Source organism: Homalodisca vitripennis, chromosome 1, assembly GCF_021130785.1.
Source record: "Homalodisca vitripennis isolate AUS2020 chromosome 1, UT_GWSS_2.1, whole genome shotgun sequence".
In the NCBI taxonomy this organism is placed as follows: domain Eukaryota; kingdom Metazoa; phylum Arthropoda; class Insecta; order Hemiptera; family Cicadellidae; genus Homalodisca; species Homalodisca vitripennis.
The window spans coordinates 146,898,244-146,920,346 of NC_060207.1; the positions used below are offsets into that span (position 1 = coordinate 146,898,244).

Genomic DNA, 22,103 nt, shown 5'->3' on the forward strand with positions numbered 1-22,103 from the left:
AAATGTTTTAACTTAAGTTACTGTTCCTTAATAAGGTCTTCAAAATTGCTTAGAAACTGGGTCCAACAATTCCATCTTGCAATAATCGATATTAGTAGCTAACTAACCTCAATAAATTATCGGGTAGGGTACGATAAGCGGACCCGGTTTTTTATATCGAAGAATGTAATCATCGATACCTAATATTCGCATCTCAAATCCTTGACTATCAAACGATATAAAAGTATCTATATATAGTCCTCAATAACAGTCATATAAATTTTAAATTAAAATAAGAATTTAATATTTACAGTGATCAAACAAATTATTATAACCAAAATTAGGAAAACTGAAGACCATATTTGCTCCTCTCACAGTTACAGTTGTTTCTTTCCCACAAATTTCACATAGTGGGTTTTTCGGTACGAGTACCACATGTTGAAGTCACGAAAAAATGTCTTATCATCAAAGCAATGTCGTGTAGTTTTATAACATTGACTGCTATTTTTAATAATCAAATGTTACTTATATAAAATTGAAATATTACATTACGAGTATTATTTGAAAGTGTTTACAGCTGTTGATACAGATTATTAAAAGTTAATTGTTCAAAATAATTAATCAGTATCGATTGATTATATCGATGGTTTGATTAAGTAATATCGTTTGCCAATTTCGATATAAAAAAACCGTGTCCGCTTATCGTACCCTACACAAATTATCTAGTTATGAAATATTACCGTAACATCTTAGTGAAAACAAAACATTATCAAACCAAATTTGAGCAGAATACGATAAGCCGACTCGGTTTTATATTGCTTATTACAGGTATCAATTACTTTATATTCGAATAACTTTCAATCGATATCAATGTGTCAAATACTAAATTAAAAGTCACATTTTCAAATTAGTAGAAATACCTAGTTTAACAAATACATACCGTAATGCCATAAATAATGAAGGAACCATAACCATTAATCAAATGATAAAATTAAGACAGGTGACAAGAAAAATGTCATTTAAACAAACAATAAAGAAAACTTAATAACAAAAAAAATCATCTTGAAACCAAGAAAGACAGTAATTCAATAGCAAGGGAGCGGTATGTCATCTTTGGTAGTTTGGACAAGGGTGGTGAATTTCCCCAGGAGGACCTGATGGGTTGTTTACGGCGGTTTGTGGAACTGCTGAAGTCATAGACTGGTAGGCCTCATGGTGTGCAAAAGGCCCTTTAGGCTTAAGTGCATGGCAGTAGGCTGCCCCATAGAAGAAGAAATTATCTTTTAGTGTAATTTTATAGGCCTACCTAGTTTTTCTAATGTTAACTATCTTTTTCTTAATTAGAAGTTACTTATATAACAAATTGTGTAGAACATGAAAATGTATGTATAGTTGGTGGAGATGATTTTGTTATAATAAGTTGCTACCAACACAATCGGATGTTGATTATCGAATGATACGGAATCATCGATGTTCGTGACCATCCAAAGGACTGAAAGCAAAATGTCAAACCAAATAACGTAATATAGATATTTCAAAGAACAAAATGGTATGGCTAGTTTTCAATTTTAGAAATTAATTTATAAATTAAAATATGATATATAATTACAACAAAGCAATAACATTTACTTAACTTATGTATTTTTCAAGGATAAACATGACTGCTTATGAAACAAAGAAGACACGTGTACTTCACTGTTCTTGCCGCCATTTTTCAATAACAAAACACATCATTTCAATTTTGAATTTATTTCCAAACTAGTTTTTATTTTGAATAAATTATCAATGATGTTGTCAAGCTGAATTATGTTTTAGGTTTTACCTAAGTATGTTTTACATTAAGTATCGTAAATACTATGTATTTTTCAAATTCAAATTCAAATTCAAATATCTTTATTACATGAACATTAAGTACAGTAATTTTGTCAAGTTTTACAATAGAATATAAAGTAAGATATACATATACATATAGAGAGAGAGTTTATACAGCTTCTTTGAACTCTTCTATGTTGTAGATTGTCTTCTTAAGAAGGAAATTTTTAAGTGGTTCCTTTAGTGCATTTCCAGTTAGACTTTGTAAGTTCTCCGGTAGTAGATTTCTAAATTTTCTTCCTGCATAGGATGGTTTTTTCTCAAAAAGTGCTGTTCTATGCTGAGGCAGTATATATCTAGAGGCGTGGCGGGTAGGATAGTTGTGGACATCTCCAAGGGTTTGCAGATTGAGTCTGGAAACATGTATGATAGATTCATAAATATAAAGAGCTGGTACAGTGAGTATCCCCAGAGTTTGGAATGCTTCTCTGCAGCTTTGTTGAGGCTCAAGATTGGCAAGGGATCTAATTGCTCTTTTTTGCAGTATCAGAATCTTATTCAGATTTCCATTAGAAGTACCCCAGATGATTAAGCCATATCTTATATGAGACTCAACAAGCGCATAGTACGCAGCCTTAGCTGCTGCTTGAGTACAAACTGTTTTTATACGTTTCATAACGTAAATTCCAGTGCATATCTTGTTGGAGATAGTGTTTACATGTTCAGTCCACGAAAGTCCACTGTCAAGTGTTAAGCCCAGAAATTTGACTTGGTTGAGGACAGTTATATCTGGGACATCTGCAGGTATTCCTTTTTTCTTGCTAAAGTGCACTTGTGTTGTCTTTTCAGTATTTAATGCCAGGTCATTTGATACACTATACTTAACAGCTCCTTGTAAAGCTGTTAGTGAGTTAGTAGATAGTTCTTCCGTAGAGTCATTTTTAACAAGGAGTGTAGTGTCATCTGCATACATTATACAGTCAGTACTATAGTTTTCAATAAAAGCTGGGAAGTCATTGGTGAATAGTATAAAAAGTATGGGGCCGAGCACGGATCCTTGAGGGACTCCTCTTGTTAGTGGTTTTTGAGTTGATATATATGAGCTAGTAAGGCCAGATTTGGTATCCTGGACCTCCACAACTTGAGATCTTCCTTGTAAGTAGCTTATGAACCACATGTTCTCTTTACCTCTTATACCAAGAGTTTTGAGCTTTTCGGAAATAAGATCGTGTCCCAGGCAGTCGAAGGCCTTGCTGTAGTCAATGAAAAGAGCTGTTACATACTTTTCTTCATCAATACTGTCAATAATTGATTCAACCAGGCTTATGATTGCAGAAATTGTAGATTTGCCCTTTTGAAATCCATGCTGGTTATCTGCTATTAAATTATGGTGTTTAAGGTAAACCATCAGCCTGTTCAGCACAAGTTTCTCTATAACTTTTGAGAAAGTCGATATCAGTGAGATGGGCCTATAGTTTTGGGGCTCTGATTTTAGTCCTTTTTTGTGCTTTGCATAGACTTTAGAAACTTTGAGCTTTGTAGGGAAGTGGCCTTGGGCAAAAGACTTGTTGACTATGGCTGCGAGAGGATGGGAGATTTCTTGCGCACAGTATTTAACAATTTTTGAAGAGTATTCATCTAAACCACTGGATGATTTATTTTTAAGATTCTGAATTACCTTTTGTACTTCTATCCAGGTTGTAGGTGTTAGTTTAAATGATTGTATCGGAGGAGTGTGTAGGAGATTCTGGTCCTCATCTATTCTGTCAGTTGGTAGTAAATTATTTTGTTCTATTGTGATATCTGCTATTTGGGTGAAATAGGTGTTGAGGTTTTCAGCTACTTCCTCTGGGTCATCTATAGTTATATTGTTAATGTTAAGCTTAGGGCATGTTTGACTAGTCTTATTGCTAAGTCTCTCACTATTTATAACACTCCATAGTGCTTTTGTTTGTGTTGTCAGAGTTTTGTATATATTGAAGGTTAACTTGTTGACGCAGCAATTTTAGCTTTTGGTCATAAAATTTCTTTCTATTCACCATTTCTTCTTTGTCTCTAGTGTTTCCTGTTGTTTCATAAATATTAAGAGCTTGTATATATGAGGCTTTCATCTCTGCACACTCTGAGTCGTAGTAATGTGATGGCTTACTGCCAACTCTGGTTTTGCTTTTCCTCTTTGGACAGGCGATGTCTAGGGCAATGCTGAGTATCTCGTTGAAGTTGTTGTAGGCTGTTTCTGCGTCTTCAGCATTGTTGACAATGTCCCAGTTCTTAATGGATAGTAAAGATTTGAGATTTTCCAGATTTTGTTTGCCTAGTTTGCGCTTAAGACTGATGGATGTATTTTTGTCATGAATAAAGTCCACACTACAAAGCTGGCCTGTATGATCAGAGAGACCAGTTTGTAAGATGGTTGCAGCAACTTTTTCTTCTGAGATACTAGTACATATGCAGTCTATAGAGGTGTTTGTTTCAGCTGTGACACGAGTTGCAGGGAGTGCAAGTCTTCTCATATTTTGCATGGTCAGTTCATCATTAAACATTACACTGCCAGGATTGTTACTTCTAAGACTGTCAATATTTATGTCACCCATTAGTAAGAACAATTTGTTATGAGCTTGGTTATGGTCTAGAATGTTAGATAAGGCGTCCAGGCTATTTCTTATGTTTCCTGCCGGGGGTCGGTATACTCCTAAAACATAGATTTGCTTCCCACTTAGCGTGACACGTATCAGTGCTGCCTCAAAGAGGAGTTCCTCACAGAAGTTATTTATTTCAATAGCCTCTGTGTTACTTGTAAGATTGTCTTTACAGTAAATAGCTGTACCCCCTAGTCTATGCTGAGTTCTGCTAAATTCGGATATAAGAGTATAACCATGTAATTTTGTATTAAGGATTTCATTTTGGCAAAGACCATGCTCAGTTAGAACTACAATGCTGGGGGATGTCTCATTAAGCAGGTGGTTGAGTCTATTTACTTTGCCAGATAGCCCTCTTATGTTTTGGTGCAGCACTGTCAGGCAGTGGTTTTCCCCTGCTGTGTATGACCTAAAAAAGATTTCTCTTTGTCGGCAATAATTGGTGAGCCCTGGGCAGTTGGATTGTCAGAGCTCGCTGGTGGTCTCGTTGTAGAAGGGAGTATGGGGAGTGGAGAGTTTGTTGTGACTTTTGTAGGATGTATGGAGAAATTTAAGTTTATTTTCTTGTAATTGTCAATGTTAGTTATGAAGAATTCCTCATATGTTGCATTTCCTAGTTTCAGTGCTGTCACCGGTGGGCCTTTACACCCTGTTAAAGGACTAGTGTTTGTAAGAGGTGATCTGCTGGGCGGGTTTTGACTAGGGTGGAGTTGGGGCTGACTCTTATTTCCTAGTGAAACTGTTGTATGTTTTTTACAGTTTTTCCTGTATTTAGATGCCCTGAGAGAAGCACTAAAAATGGTTTTAGTCTTGATGTTAGGCAGTGAAGATTCAGCTTCTGCAGTCGAGTTCTTATACAATGTAGTCCTGGTTTTGGTCATTGGAAGTTCAGTGTTTTTATCGCAGATTTGACTAACTTCTGCGGTCGAGTTACGGTGAGTCCTGGTCTTGGTCATTGGAGGTTCAGTGTTTTTATCGCAGATTTGGCTGACTTCTGCGGTCGAGTTACGGTGAGTCCTGGTTTTGGTCAGTGGAAGTTCAGTGTTTTTATCGCAGATTTGGCTGACTTCTGCGGTCGAGTTGAGGTGAGCCCTGGTTTTGGTCAGTGGAAGTTCAGTGTTTTTATCGCAGATTTGGCTGACTTCTGCGGTCGAGTTGAGGTGAGTCCTGGTGAGTGCTGGTTACTTGAGGTACTGTGGTCTACTTGTTCCATCGAGTGATCATTATCTATACAATTAAAAGCTTGCTCTGCTTCTAATAGAGCTTTGTTAAAAATGTTATTCCTAAAATTGTCCGGTTGTGAGATGCCAAAACTATGAAGATGTTCAGAGTAGGAAAAAAGGCTAGATTCCTTTACTTCTGAAGTTGTATTTTCGCCAAAAAATGATATTTTGAACTTTAATGGTTTATTTTCTTTTTGATAACGTGAAGGATTTTAGCTGGCCAGTGTCTATATCCTTTTATTTTTGCAAAAACAATGTCTCCTAACTTAAAATTTGTACTTGTCATATTTGGTAAATTCGCTAAATTTATTTGATTAATTAGTAATATAATTTGACAGTGTCCAACTATGCAGTGTAATGCTTCCAATGAGAAAGGTCAGTGATGGGATTTGCACAGCTGGCAATGTCAGCAGTGACCCACTTGTTGGCAGTTGATCTGTTTGCTGACTGCTGATGGCTTTGTCAGGTGTGGAATGTGATATGTCAGCACTGACTGCACTACTTCCAGTTGTCACCATATGGTACCAGACAGTTCTCAATATATTGTTATTAATTTAATCAGAGTGTCCCCTTAGTCAGTAGTGAGTTGTTAAATGTGCTAAATATACATACATATATATATATATATATATATATATATATATATATATATTGTATTGTCTTGCTTGACAATGGTTACATGAGTGTTCATAAGAGTTCTTAGTGTTCACATTTGCTTGGGTTTCTTGAAGTATAGAGAAGCTATACTTTTATATGTAAAATAAATGTTTTTGTTTCAGATTACATTTAAAATAACTAACTTTATTTAAGTCTGTTGAGCAGTGTAGTAGTTATGATTACTTTAGCCAATCTGAAATAGTATTTCTGCAGGTACTGATGTCGTAAAAACTACATTTATTAATTAAAATGTCATAGTTTGTTTGATTTCTACTAAAGTAGTACATGATTTTTAGTATATTCATTATACTAAATTTAGAATGTTAAAAAAGTCTTCTCAGGTGCGTTTTTTGCAACGTCACGTTTGTTGTGACATTTCTTGTAGCGAAACACTGTTTGATTTTTACCTTTAATTCTAGTTTTCATCTCCTCACTACAAACAGGATACTTCAGATTTAAGGAGCTAGCTCCTTTCCTTGCAGCCATTTTAACCTTTCCAGCGTTATTGACGCGGATCCGCGGAGGGCTACTACAAGCTCAAAACGTTATTGCCGTGGATCCACGTTTTTGCATTCTTTATTTTCTTAATGCTATGTTAGTTGAATATTTTGCTGCTAGATGGTTCTAGTAGTTATGCGACATACAGACGGGTTGCCCTGCCTCAAATTCTATTACAATGGGAGTGGCAGTGGCTTCTAATTGGCCAAACACTGTCTAACGGGCGTGGCCTTGCGCCTTTCACAAAGTCATTGACGGGAGCTCCCGTCAAGGCATCTAGTCAGTTAGTAGTGAGAAGCGTCTGGTACACGCACATGTATTTCGGTTATCACTAATTTTCTGTTGTGTCCTATTCTTTTTAAAGTAAATTATTCATATTATATACAGCAGTGTCCAGTGTTTATTTACCGGTAGTGTTTTTTTACCATTATTCGCGTGAATGGCGAATCCAGACGATTCGGAATTTGAAGATTTGGTAATTCTGAGCAATTACTTGGTCAACCCCAAACTTTTTCATATTTTACTACGGTCATAAGGATGTTATCAGAAAGCAAGAAACATAATTCAAGCCCCGCAAGGCCGTCCTACAGGTTGCCGAGCGATAAGAAGGTTCAAAGTCCACGCGATAACAGTGGCTTGCGGGAGAGACGCGGAATGCCTGTTGTGGCAGCCCGCCACCAAATAAACACTCTTTGTGTACTTTTGTGTTTTTCTAATTTTATTAGTTTGTAATATAGTATTATGTTTATCTGTAAAACTGTGTTTCATTCCCCTATTTACTGAATAAATGAAAAAAAATTAGTGACAACTACACTGCTATTCTACGATATTGTTCAAAAGTTAAAAATTAGCCTAGGAAATCCAAAAAGGGCTAAACAAATTTTATTTACCATTAAATAACTCTATTTTGACATACAGAAAGGAAAATAAATTTAACTTTACACATTGGAAATTAAAAAAAATTCTAACTTAATCAAGGATCAGGTCCAATTTTTCATGACGCTTAAAGGGTTAAACATTACTCAGTGTCTATAAAAACATTTTGAGCCAGTATTTGAATATTCATCGCCTTTATTCTTATCACTAGCCTTCTCCTACATAAACGAAATAACATCAGCTGGTAATGATGTCATTAGTCTAAATAAAAAAAGCTGGCTTTAATTATTTATGAATATCTATAAGTCAAATGTAGTATTCGAATGTTTCGATATTTAAAATCGATAATAATCATCCGATTGTGTCGGTGGCTGCCTATTACTCTGTAGCCTATAATGCTAAACAAGGACTTTTTTTGAAGTTTTAATTGGGTACTGTGTTTTTTTTTAAATCTGTTTTTCAGTATTACCTGTACCATATAGCTATAGCTATCTGAGTATAATGTGGTAAGTTTATTCTAGTGCTGCATCAACAACTGTTCCATATATAGTAGGCTATAGATAAACCTCTAGCAAAGAAACCTGCGCAGAAGAAAATATCTGAGCAGTACCGCGCAAGAGGGGCCCCCCTCCGGTGGGGGGTTGTGGTGGGGAGTGGGACCAGCACCTTCTGGATCCGTTTATCAGCTATGTGGATCCTGTCTCGCTCGCACAGTTTTGCTTACACTGCAGCTAATTTACTTGCTCTATAACTATATTATATTTTTGTGAGTAGGCATATACAAGTGTCGCAGTAAGCGAAAAATATTAACCCATTGCGAATTGTATTGTTTTCGCGCGCAGGCACCAGCGGGCACAATTTAATTTAAGGTCGAAAACAGCGGCCGAACGAACAGCAATGGTGCGCCACATCGTATCGCTCGCTATTGTATACTCACTTCATATCTATAATGAACTGGATTCCGGTTTATATTCTTATATATCTTTATATCTATATTCTTAAAAACAAAATAATTAAATACAATATATTGTTTATGAACTATTGTAATAAATATCTCTAATAAATATCAATCAAGTTCAGACGATCGTAAGTTTTCCATTTCAATCAGCTCATATTATGACATGCAAATTATACCATAAAATGAGATACTAGTTACTATTATAATAACAGCTGAGGAAAACAACCAATCAGAAGCGCTAAAAAGCAGAGAGTAAACTCATATGAATGATTAATTTCAACTTCGACATACAACTGCGATCTGTAGGATTTTTATAAAACTTTTGAAAACTCTGAACGTAGACCGTTGTTAAACCTCTTGGTTGACAACTGAAGACGATCGCCCAATCTACCAGACATTAATAGAACTATTTGGAGGGAAACTTAAAAGCAGGCTGCTGTTGCGACCTGAGCTCGTCATCGTGCCGTTAGGCCCGGCCGCTGCGTGACGAGCATAGCTCGTCAGTGATCCGCAATGGGTTAATTGAACAGATTTATGTAGCCATAGACGTTTCCAAGGAGCTTACATTTTGTTGTGAGGTTAGCCGCTCAGTGGCAGTGGCCAATAGAGATGTGTCGTTCGGTCTTGACCCGTTCAATTCTAACAGGTCAGTCAAGTGAACGAGTGATCTGAATTAGAGTGATTCAAAAGACCAGTTCACCTCGAATGTTTCGTTCTTTTTTCCTGTCAACTTAAAATATTAAGAATTAATAATCATTTTTTAAAACTTATTCTTAATTATTATTATTCTTATTTTTAATTGTTAAAACTTACAATATTATAATTCAGTTCATTTAAAAACCCTTAACCATATAAAATTGCTTAACATCATATGGAACTAACTAAAAATATAGAGTTTATGCATTAAGTTACACTAGGTCCCCAAAATTGTTCAGTTGTTCCTTTCGTTCACTGCTAACCGATTAAGAATAAAACCATAATCGTACAACTCAACGGGGGGAGTAGGGAGTCTGAGCATTATGAAAGGTGGTGGGAAATTAATCGGTTATTTATAAAAATTAATTAATTTCAAACGAGCAATGTGTCTGTTTAATTTTATATAAATTAAATTGTAATTTATTTTAAACATTTGCAAGGTAATAACCTTACTTATGTTAAATCAAAGGCATATCAATCAACCAATTCAATTGATTATATGTATTAACATTTAAAATATTTAGTAATATATCTGGTAACTTACAATGACGTTTTCTTAATCAGTTTTAATAGATATATTTACATTTACTAGATTCCTGAAACAATACATTTATTGTTATATATCTATCCATTCACTGTACAATATACTGTCTCTTCCTCTATTCGAACACTTTTTACAAGCAGATCCTTTCATTCACTCGGTCATTACATTCATTTGTTATTTTGTTCAGTCAACACGATGACCGGTATAGCATTCTCTAGCGGGAAGGCTCAGTAACTCTGTTCCGACTGGTTCAACTGAATGAATCTCAGCAGTAAATGAGACTGACTGAACAATATTTAAAATATTGTATTTTAAATATAAATATATATTATGTTTTAATAAAATATCGCTAAATGTATTTGATTAAAAATTGTACAGTATTTAAAAAAAATATATTATAATTGTAATTCTTGTTTGGTACGATTAGGTTACATATAATAATGAAGTTGGATAATATATCAGATAATATATAAAAGGATTCTCCCCAGACAGGCACACTTCCCCGTAGTACAAAATATCACAAAGATGGTTTGCTAAACAGTCTGCTGGTATTCCACTCTTTAAACACTTCTCTTGACCACTCAACAACAACTAATTATTAATCTCACACTATTTCCTCGTATTCATTGCGATTTACAAGTTCTGCAAAAAGTTACTTCCTGTTGTTTATTGTTTACATTAAACATTAATATAATTAATAAGTTGAAATTACATGTGAACTTGAATAAATTTTAATATAAAATTATTCATTTGATAAAAACAGTCGAAACATTCAATTAAAACAACTGATTAACAAGTGTAGGCACATTCAAATGTAGTAATTTGAGAGCAATAAAATGATTTTAGACTCTCTCTGTTCACTCTGTCAATTTAGAGATTTGTAAATTTAGAGTGGGGACTACTTTTGTGGACCATTTTTCAAAAGTCAACACAAGCAAATCCCAAATAATGAGCATCCATGGTACTTTGGTGTTATTCGGAAGCCACTATCTTTGGAAGAGTTTTTTCTTACTGGGGACCTAAAAAAATTCATTATTATGTGACTTACTCATATAATTACATGTCAATATGACAATTGGTTCTTGTTTTCTGCCACCCGAAAGGAAAAGATAACGGCAGGAAGGTGCCTCCTTCCTATAAATTTTTAATGTATTTTTGGATAGGGATGTATCAGACATATATAGAAGAACAAATAAAGGTCGGAAGTGGGCTGCTGCCATGCGTAAATTGGCCACCAGGTTATACCGTACCATGACCTATGTCTATTAAATTGTCTTCAATAACACATCTAATACAATTCTATATCTAATATCTAATCATATCTGATATTTAATATCGTTTACACTGTAAGCAGGTGTTCTAAAATCCAATTCTTTGTCAACTATTTTTATAGATAAATAATATTGAATTGACCTTTGTCAATGCTATGTATATAGTCAGATGACAATAAAAGATTTTGACTTTGATTTTTGTCTTTGTTATGAAACATAACCCATTAAATCATCAGTAGTAATTTTTTTTATACTAACATTTTTCAATTAAATTGAAGAATAATCTGTAGATCTTAATTTTATAACTATATTATAATAGATTATTTAAATAAAATACTGGTCAGTACCATAATAAACCTGCTAAAGGTGAAATAATGTGATAGTGATAACTTTTTGTCTACATAATGTGTATGAGTAGTTAGTGAAAACAAAGGTGTGTATGTATTTTTAGAGTTTAGACAAAGCAGAAAACAAATTTAAAGTACATGAAATTAAATTTAAAATGAACAAGTTGTTAGTTGTTGTTTGCATAAAAAATTCAAAATACGACATATTAGATACTATTTTTCAAATAGACTACCATTGTTGAGTGTATATAATATTGTGTACCTGTAATAATTTACAGTAGTGAGGTGCAATGCTTGGTAGTAGATGAATCAGATATTTCCTCCCACTCTTGATTGGTGAAACCACTCTGACCTGGCTTTGTTTCATCTATGCCTAGTTTATTTCAGTATTTAGTCTTTGGCTCAGAGGCATCTTACCTTAATCACTGTAGGATGCTACAAACATGAGTGGACAATGATCGGCTTCACGATTCAGTACCAGAATGTATGTGGTGTACATACTGAATCTAATGAGATTTTTTTATTTTTGACAGGTGTAAGGTACAATATTGTGTTTTAAATGAAACATGTCCCATCTGCATCTGTGTCTGTCTTCTTCATCCCAGACAATTTTTTTTTTTTTTTTTTTTTTTGTAGATTTGAGACGGAATTAATGCAAATTGCACTAAATGGGGAAGGGAATTGTTCACTATTACAAAAATACATTTTCTTTCAGAAGATCCGATTTACCCTGACAGAGTTTGGCAGGCATTTTTCAGGCCTCTGATGGAAAATGGTCAGGGGCTGTGGTTCGTGTAGATGATGAAATCCGTACCCTCCTAGTGTTTGACAGCTAGGTATATAGCTGCCAACTCTTGATCGTATAAGCTGTACTTTTGTTATGAAGAATTAAGTTTCTTGGAAAAGAAGGGTAATGGCTGTCATGTCACACCTACTTTCTGTTGTAGGACAGCTCCCACAGAGTGGTTAGATACCTCACACATGACAGCCAGCGAAGCATCCAAGATCGGATGGGCCACCAATGTTGCCTCACCAAGATTGCGCTTACAGGCCTGAAATGCTTCTTCTCCATTCTCTGTCCAGACAATCTGTGTGTTACCTGTTAAGTTCCCTTTCAAGAGATCATGTAGCAGCCAATAGCGAAGCAGCGTTTGGCAGGAAATGATTATAGAAATTTAGCATTCTTGTGAAATGTGTGAGGTCTTAAGCCATCTTCAATTTGGGGTATGATAGTACAGCTTGTATCTTCTCAGCTAATTGTTTGTGGAGCCCTCTCTGGAAATAAGGAACCCCAGAAAATTGATGTATTTGGCACCCAGAATGCACTTGCTGAAGTTCACTTGCCTAAGGAGGAGAGCCTTTCAAACAGCAACCATAGATGAGCGAGATGCTCCTCTTCAAACTTAGATATCACAAGAATAGCGTTGATGTAGGCATAGCAGAAATGTATGCCTTTCAAAACATCATTAATGAATCACAGGAATGTCTGTGCTGCATTGCAAAGTCCGAAGGCTAAATGGCGTAGTGGTGGCTGTCTTGGGCTATCACCACGAGAAACAGAATTTGATGGTATGCATGTACAAAATGTACTGTAGAGAAAGTTTTCACAAGTTTGAAAAAGTGTAAGAAATCCTGGTTGTTGGGAATCGGGTTGCAGTCGGGAATGGTTCTAGAGTTAAGGGCTCTGTATTCTCCATATGTCCACTATTCAGAGTCTTTGTTGGGAGCCATGTGTAGAAAAGACCTGCTGTTTGAGGAAGGTTTGGTGATTCCCATTTGGACTATTTTGTCTAACTTGAGTGTAAATGAGGACATGATCACAAGGCAGAGCAGCGAGTATGGTACTCATCTCTCTCTGACTTGAGCAATTTCTTGCCTCAGTGCGTTAGCGACCTCACTTATGTTTGCCGTGATCAAGATTGTAAGATTCTTCATTAGGGCCTCCATGGTGTTGGGAGCGGCAGTGGCCTCCACTACTTGAGTTTGTGAGCTGGCTTCTAACACTGCATCAGTGAAAATGCAAGGGTGTAATCAGCATTCTGTTGAATCGTTAAGATGACTTGTGTCAGTGGCTTCAAACACTGTCAGGGACTACCATACCGGTGACAGCGCAGAGATGTCTCAAGAACTGTGTAGGTTTCCACTGTGTTTGTGTCCTAGGACCTGTCTCATCTTGTTTTTGATTAGCCAAGTTGCTGAATAAGTTTGTCCTTGAGCTTCTCATACTTTTTGGTTGCTGGCGGCTTGATTCGAATGTCTCATCTCGGCTGTGTATTTGGCATCCATATGACCTGCAATATAATTAAATTTGGTGTCATCTGTGGTGACTCAAGCCAGAGTAAACGTGTTCTCAATCTATATGCAAACCGTAACTCAGGATAAGCCAGAAGGGTGGGAATCTTCACTGCAACCCGGTTCACAATAGATGTGTCAAGTTTTCTATATGATGTTGATTTTATGTTATGATTTTATGTTTTTTAATGATTATTTGTATGATTTGATGTTGTAGAACTAATTTCCCTTGTCAATTATTACGCATATCACTTTGCAGTCACCACTATCATATGCGATAGTAAAAAATAAAAATTTTATCCTACAGTAAATGTTTACACATGGTATAACGGTGAACTCGCTCTTTATTTACACCCAAAATCTTAATAATAACATTGATTATATGTTTTTAAAGTAATTACAAAGATTTAAATGTCACATGTAAAGTCTAAACCCCACAAGAAAATTCTCAAAAATACATCCAAAATTTGGGAAAATTTATAGCCTATTATTTTATAAAACATACAGAACAACATATTGTGTACAAATATTTTTTTGAGGTTTTATTAATTGACGTATAATCCATAAAATTAAATGATCAGAGATTTTTTCTTAACAGAACAAGAAGCTGAGAAACTTCTTATTGCTCTTAGTCCTGAAAGCACTTATCCGCTTGCTTCCAGAGTGGCAGGATATTTAGGATGGGTAAGCATAATGGGGGTCACCTCCTGCCAAGATCCTATGAGAAGGGATAGTGGGCTATATCTTAGTCGTGTCAACTTGAAAAAGAAAAGGCCAGCTCTCTTCGAGTCTCTCCAGCCAAAGGGGGCAGGGAACAATACTCTCTCATGTCCAGGCTAGCAACAGCCTTTAATATAATACTAAAAGAGCTTTACACGATCTCATTGGCATGGAAAAACAAAATTTAACATTTGACTGTGGCAGACGCCTTAGTATCACTCAGTAACCACTATTCACAGAGAACCACAATGTGAGCTGGGTCTTGTGACAGTAAATCTGCAAAAACTTGGTTATTTATTATTTTATTTCAATAATTTTAGTTTCATTAGATTTATGATAAAATTTAATAAAAAAGTTATTATTGTAACTCTTTTATAAAGTTGCTGGTTTGAAAGTTTTATTTTGAATGGCCAACATTTTGAAAGTATTAAGAGTAATGTTGTGATATTTCTTTGTAGCAACTGGCCTTGTTACGTAAACATTTTATAAAATTTCATTAAAGATATTATATTTATGTAAAAAACTAGCTGAACTGGCAAACTTCGTTCCGCCGTACAGGCAAAATCACATGATCACATTTTTTACTTTTTAAATTAGGATAATAGTAAATAAAAAAAATATTTAATCAATGATTCTTTATTTGCCATTTATTGTAGCACTTTGTGATAAACTATATTTTTTGTTTTTTTATTAGGCGCGAAAACAAATAATGCGGAAGGTCTTCTGACCCGTGAACATGCCACATATAATTGGCCATGGGAAAAACATGGATGTTCGAGATTAAGACCACAAACTTTCAACGATTGGCCTTGTGACTTATTTACAGTCATGGCGAATGCAAGACGGATCGGAAATTGAAGCCGTTAAAACTCAAATGGCATGTTGGTTGATCCTCGGAATGAGAACTTCCTCACCTTTGAATTTTCCTTTGAGTATTGTGGCATAAATCAAATTGTTCATCAATTTACTTACCACCAAACGTGTTCCGTTACACAGTTTTGGTTGGTTTAAGTTTCGAAGCATGATTACTACGGAACCAATCTTTAGTCGTAAATTGTGCGGTGGTAAGCCAGATACATCCAAGGAGTTTATAAATTCAATCGGATAGTTGGTGGCATCATTTTCATCTGTTACACAGTCAATAGATTTGAAAGAATGCAGTGTACCAATGATCTCATTCTGAATTATGTAGTTTAGGTCATCTACATCTTTATTCTTAGCTGCCAAAATTGCTCGCTCACTCAACCATTCATTATTTTTGAGGTTAGTAATGATGTTTGGGAATACTTTGTTGATGAGTTCGTCTTTCGATGAGACAAAGTTACAGAAATTCTGAGGAAATGAATTCAATCCGCTCGATTCGTCGACAGGTACCCTACCATTACCCATAGTCAGCAATTGCTCAGAGAAATCTTCACCAGATGTATCGTTTAGCAATGCAACTTTCATGTTTGTTGTCAGCTGAAGTTTCTTAACATAGCCCCATAGCCGGTGATTTGAGGCAAGCGTTTATTATGTCGGTAGCAGTCAATCTGAGAATTACTGGCAATGTTTGGCGGAAATTGCCAGACAGTAAAATCATTGCGCCTCCAAAACATCTCGAGTGATTACGTAGATCTTGCAATGTTCGGTTAAGTGCTTCCAATGCACGTTCATGCGCCATTGTGCATTCGTCCCAGATGATGATCTTCGATTCTGATAAATCTTTGGCCATAGCGGAGCGCTTTGTAATGTTGCATGTTGGTTCTTCAATAGATTGAAGATTTAACAGCAATTTTAATCCGCAGCAGGTCTCCAAGGTTAAGAGCCTCTAGTCGATAGAATAATGTAGGTAAGGGAAGTCGGCAAACTTGATCCGTAACTTCGGAACAAGGATTGGCTCTGAGGATCGGGGTGTATCGGGCTTGGTCGGGAAGCGTAGACGTGCCGGGAGCCGGGCCTGGGCGAGTCGATCGGCGGTTGCGGCGAGCGGTGTGGCGTGTGCGGTCTTCGGGCCGTATCGCGTCCCCGCGCGTTCGCGCCGTCGTGATTCTCTGCTCGGTCCCGCGCCTTGGCCTCACGCGGATCTTCCTTGCTGTGAGGCGTTGGCTGTCTGGTCGCGAGCGGGTCCGTATCGGGTCAGTCCCCTCCGGGGGGCGCCGGTGCGGCCGGCGTGGACGGGCCTCCTGTCTCCGCGGTCGCCGTTCAACGATCAACTCAGAACTGGCACGGACCAGGGGAATCCGACTGTCTAATTAAAACAAAGCATTGCGATGGCCCCCACGGGTGTTGACGCAATGTGATTTCTGCTCAGTGCTCTGAATGTCAAAGTGAAGAAATTCAAGCAAGCGCGGGTAAACGGCGGGAGTAACTATGACTCTCTTAGGGGGGCTCGGCCGGCCCCCCTACGCTTAGTGTCCTGCGGGCGGGACACAACCCCCGGGGGGAGCCGAAGCGAGTACGCTGGGCTCTATACACCCAGTGGGCGGCGGGTCACTTGTCGGAAGGCGAGTGAGTGGGGACCTCCGCGAGGTTTTCCCTGGGCAATGCTCCGAAAGGAGTAGCTGACCTCATCCTTGGGTGGAAGATCTCTACCCGGGCCCGTTTGCCTGGTTTTTCCAAGCATGCCGAACCGCCCCTTGGCAGCCGCCGACCGCTGGAGAGCGGGAGGAGGTTATCTCGTTTTCCTCCATGTGAGGCAGGGAGAGTGGTGAAACGTGGGTAAGCCCTCTCCCGTCCAGATCCCATGGAAGGCGACCTCGTCCAGGCTTGCGCCATACGAGGGAAGTCCTGGCTGGGGGCTGGTCCCCTAGTCAGCAGGAATAGCCAAATGCCTCGTCATCTAATTAGTGACGCGCATGAATGGATTAACGAGATTCCCTCGTCCCTATCTACTATCTAGCGAAACCACTGCCAAGGGAACGGGCTTGGAAAAATCAGCGGGGAAAGAAGACCCTGTTGAGCTTGACTCTAGTCTGGCACTGTAAGGAGACATGAGAGGTGTAGCATAAGTGGGAGATCGGGGCAACCCGTGTCGCCGGTGAAATACCACTACTTTCATCGTTTCTTTACTTACTCGGTTGGGCGGAGGGCGTCCGTCGCTTGCTTCGGCACGGCGGTACGGTCTTCTCGCGCCAAGCGTTCAAGGGTTGCCGGCGGCCGGTGTCGCGCGGGGCGTGCGTCGGTGAGTCGCGTAACCGGTTCCTTCGGGTTCCGGCCGCGGCCCGGCGTCGTCTGCGGCGCGCGCCGACACCGACCGGCAAACACTCCCTAGCGTGATCCGATCCGAGGACACTGCCAGGCGGGGAGTTTGACTGGGACGGTACATCTGTCAAAGATTAACGCAGGTGTCCTAAGGCCAGCTCAGCGAGGACAGAAACCTCGCGTAGAGCAAAAGGGCAAATGCTGGCTTGATCCCGATGTTCAGTACGCATAGGGACTGCGAAAGCACGGCCTATCGATCAGAATGTGCCGTACGACATCATTCTAGCAATATGGCTGCTATTCCAGAAGAAGCAACTGCAACCGCAATGTTGGATCTTGCACGAACAGTGGCTAAAACTACTGACATGAGGAATGTCTTACCAGTTCCACCGGGGCATCCAGGAAATATAAACAGTTTCCATCATCAATTGCCTTCATTAATGTATCATAAACTTCTTTTTGTTGGGGATTCATCAGGGGTACATTCGTTTGAACTACTAAATCTAATTCCTGGTGATCATATTCATTTCCCATTCCAATTCTCAATTAAATGCTTCATTCATTTCCCATTCCAATTCTCAATTAAATGCTTCATTCATTTCATGATTTGGCACTGGCATTCCTAACCTAACTAATAAACTACCGCACATGAGATAACACATGTCTTCGATCAAGAGCAAGGCCCGATTATGTATCTCCTCATTCATTTCAAGATCGGAATTTCTTGAACTGACACGAATTTCATGTAAAATATCTTCCGCCATATCATCCTTGTATTTGTGCCACAGGTTAGATGGGTTCGATGGAAAGCATGTCGAAATGATGATAGCCAATAATGTACGTATCTGACTTGGATATGCAGAGATAATTGCTTTGAATTGCAAAAAATTAAAATTTGAATTGTATTATCTGGATAGTAAAGTCTATACTTAACAATGATTGCAGAAACAGTTGAAACAAAATTTGCTGTTTCTCTTAACCCTTTTAGGACCGCGCGTTTTCAGATTTTCTATGCCTAAAAGACCGCCTTGTATTTTTAAAAAGTGTAAGGGTTTGGGGAAAAATTGTATATTTAAAGTAGTGGAGATATTTCAATAATTTTTTCAACAATTTTTTCTGCATGAAGTGACTAACAATAAGAAAATAGGTTTTACTTTGTGCAAATCAAAAAAAGGTTCGTTAACACCTATAAATAAAAAAAGTTGTTTGAAAAAAAAATTTTTTTTTTGGTTTACAGGAATTTTGTGTAATCTAAAAAAAATAGAACAGTCCACACATATAGATACATGTATTTACAAGTTATTGCTTAGGAGATTGCGACTTATTTAAATACTTTTTTTCAATAAATGGCTGAGATACGAGGAAAAATAATAATAATGGTAAAAATTAGAAAATAGATAGAAGCAGAAAAAGATAACTTAATGACAGAGAACAGGCCAATTAAGCAGTAATGAAACAATATTTTGTCTCTAACTCAGTTATTTCATGGTCTTATTAAGTTTGAAAGTTCATGAGAACTATTCTAAAACTTACTCATACTAAAAAACTAAAAATAAATTATTTTGCACACAGAAAAAATGTTACAGAACTGCTGACAAGTCTAACAAACATGTTTGGTAAGGCACACTCCATGTAAGCCTTTATTACATTTGACACCGGCAGTTCTGGATCTCTTCATTTTACCACCACTTTGAAGACTAATTTTACTGCATACAGCACAACATTTTTCTTGTTTCCCTGGTAACTTGAATATTCCATAAGTTTGAGTAGAAGAGTTGGCAGCCGGCTGGTTGTCTGGAGCATCACCGCCATCACCAGTACCACTGGGAGTCTTTATCTGTAGCCATTCCTCAGTTATGTCTCTAATAATTGACACAACAAACTGATATCTAGTCATAGGCTTACCTAAACAATTTAGTTTATATAGAATATACGAATTTAGAACCATTTGTCCAAAAACGTTGAATACAACTTTTTTCCAGAATTTGACTGTACGCCTCTCATCCAGATAAGCATACAGCATCATGTCGTTTGTATCAATTCCACCCATGTATCTGCACGATACAAGCACGATAATCGTCTAAACACAATGAACAAAATGTAAACAAACTCGGCAGGCTGCGTCAGTCAGCTGGCGCTGGTGATCGCGTGTTGGTCGCGGCTGAGAGCTAGCGCTACCAACTGCGCAATTTATCATTTCCCACTCCTCCGTGGATTAAAATTTTACTAAATTCAAAGACGATTGTTAATGTAGAAACTATCAATAGATGTGGAGTCAAAATTTGGTTGAATCAAAGTTATTAATTATTTTCTTATACCCATAAAACCAAACTACTGATAAATCGTTAGTTGGTATTTTTAGCCTAAAAGACAAACTAACGATATATCGTTAGTTGGTCCTAAAAGGGTTAAGCTTACTCTATGCTTTCAAACTATAAATGTAAAGAAATTTAAAATGGTAATTAAAAGATATAAACATATATTTCTTTTGTCGCATTATATATGTTTGCAAAGAACAGCTGATTAAATTTGAACAGGCTCTTTCACTTAATAACATAAATGTTTGCTGCAATGCATTTCTTACAGGTATTTCCGTAACTTTTAGAGACCAGTGGGGTGGAATCCTGTGAACTTTTATGATATTTTAATACTTGTTATCCTATTCCCGACAAAGACAATTCCAAACACACAAAAATCATCAAAATCGGTCCAACCGTTCTCGAGTTATAAATAGTGTAACTAACATGACTTTCTTTTATATTTATAGATGGGAAACTTAGCCCCCATGTTCATAAGATAAAATGCGTTTGTTTGGACCGAAGTAACAATATATTTTTGCTATATTTTTGTCCATACAGTTTTGGGACACTGTATATATATATATATATATATATATATATATATATATATATATATATATGGAGAAAGTTAAATTTTTACTGGGTCATCATTGGTATCTCAAAGTGACTAAATTTACAGGAAAGATTAAATATAGTGACAATTAAAAATATAAATTTGGATAGCAAAATTGGACTGCCATTGTCGATTTCAACGGTTGCATTGAAATATTCTATCAATTAATTTTCTTGTTGATATCATGACTAATTTTTTGTAGAAATAAAATTTGTCATGAGTATAAAAAAAAGTCTATGTAAAGTTAATAACACTCAGAAGGTTAGAATGTAAAGAAAAAGAACATTAGCTATATTTAGCTAACACTCTTGATGCTATAATAGGTTACAATAAGAATATTGTATTTATAAACACACAAAATCATTATAAAACATTAATAAGTCGTTCAAATAAAATTTATGTACAACATTTTGATAACTAAATTCATACTTTTTACTTTTAGGCAATGGTTGCTTGTTATCCTGGCCATGGCACTCATTATGTCAAACATGTTGACAACCCCAATAGAGACGGAAGGTGTATCACTGCTATTTACTACCTGAATGCTGATTGGGACATCCAGGTAAGATTCCAGTATTTCTGTGCCATCACTATTATGCAAATTTTTCTAGTTTACATTGCATTAAAACATTACTAGCCCAATTAAAATTTCAAGATATTTCAGCATCAGTGTGGATAGCAGCCATCTTCAGTCAGCTAATGTTAAACAAAACTACAGTAAGTGAATATCTCAATCAAAATTTTAATTTTTGTATTAAAAATGTTTCAACTTGATATGACCTGAAAAGTTAGATGATAGAAATGTGAGGTGTGGCTTATTAACCTTTGAGTGCCGGAGCATCGCTGTGAGCGATCCCGCATTATATGCAAGAAATGCCAGAATCGCTGTTGGCAACTTCTGCAGTAACGCTTATATTTTATACAGTATTTATCTAAATTGGCTCAATGACTATACATACGCATTCCAAAGGCTTCAACGTAACTTTTGATGTAGGTTTTGTTGCATTCTGGTTAGATTCTGATTTTTACAATGGTTGTAAAGTGAGCGCGTCAGTCGAGATTAGAATCGACCGCTATGCGGACGAGCCGTCACGTGTTTTGTTTGCGCTGCTGTTTATTTCACAAATGGTATTGAAAGTTTTTAAGTGTAAATGGGTTTTTAGTGTTAGTATCTTTAAATTATTTCGTTTGTGTATGTTGTTCTAGTCTGTGTGTAAGTAGAACAATGACTTGGCCGCGAGTTACGGCGATCGTAAGCATCTAGTACTTTACTAAATACGTTTGTATAGTTTTTACGTTTTATGTGTTTGTTCAGTGATATTTATAAACAATGAGTCGTAAAAACATTGCTGGCAATGAAGACCTAGTATTGCAGGCATTATATTTAAGCATTATCAGTGTAGACAATACACAGAGTGTTAGGTTAGGCTAGAAAATTTCTAGTTTTGCAGTGGTTCATATTTTTATATTTATTTTCCAAACTTTATTTATAAGT

General features: G+C 36.8%; 1 protein-coding gene across 2 annotated transcripts in view; it reads left to right on the plus strand.

The window, feature by feature from the left end:
• The window catches only part of LOC124373464 (egl nine homolog 1-like), a 45,622-nt gene that overhangs the window by 804 nt on the left and 22,715 nt on the right, over positions 1–22,103 (plus strand). For both annotated transcript variants that reach the window (XM_046831840.1, XM_046831846.1), the window contains exon 2: positions 21,051–21,170. In XM_046831840.1, the coding sequence (XP_046687796.1) occupies positions 21,051–21,170 (120 nt within the window). The remainder of the gene's footprint in view (positions 1–21,050; positions 21,171–22,103) is intronic.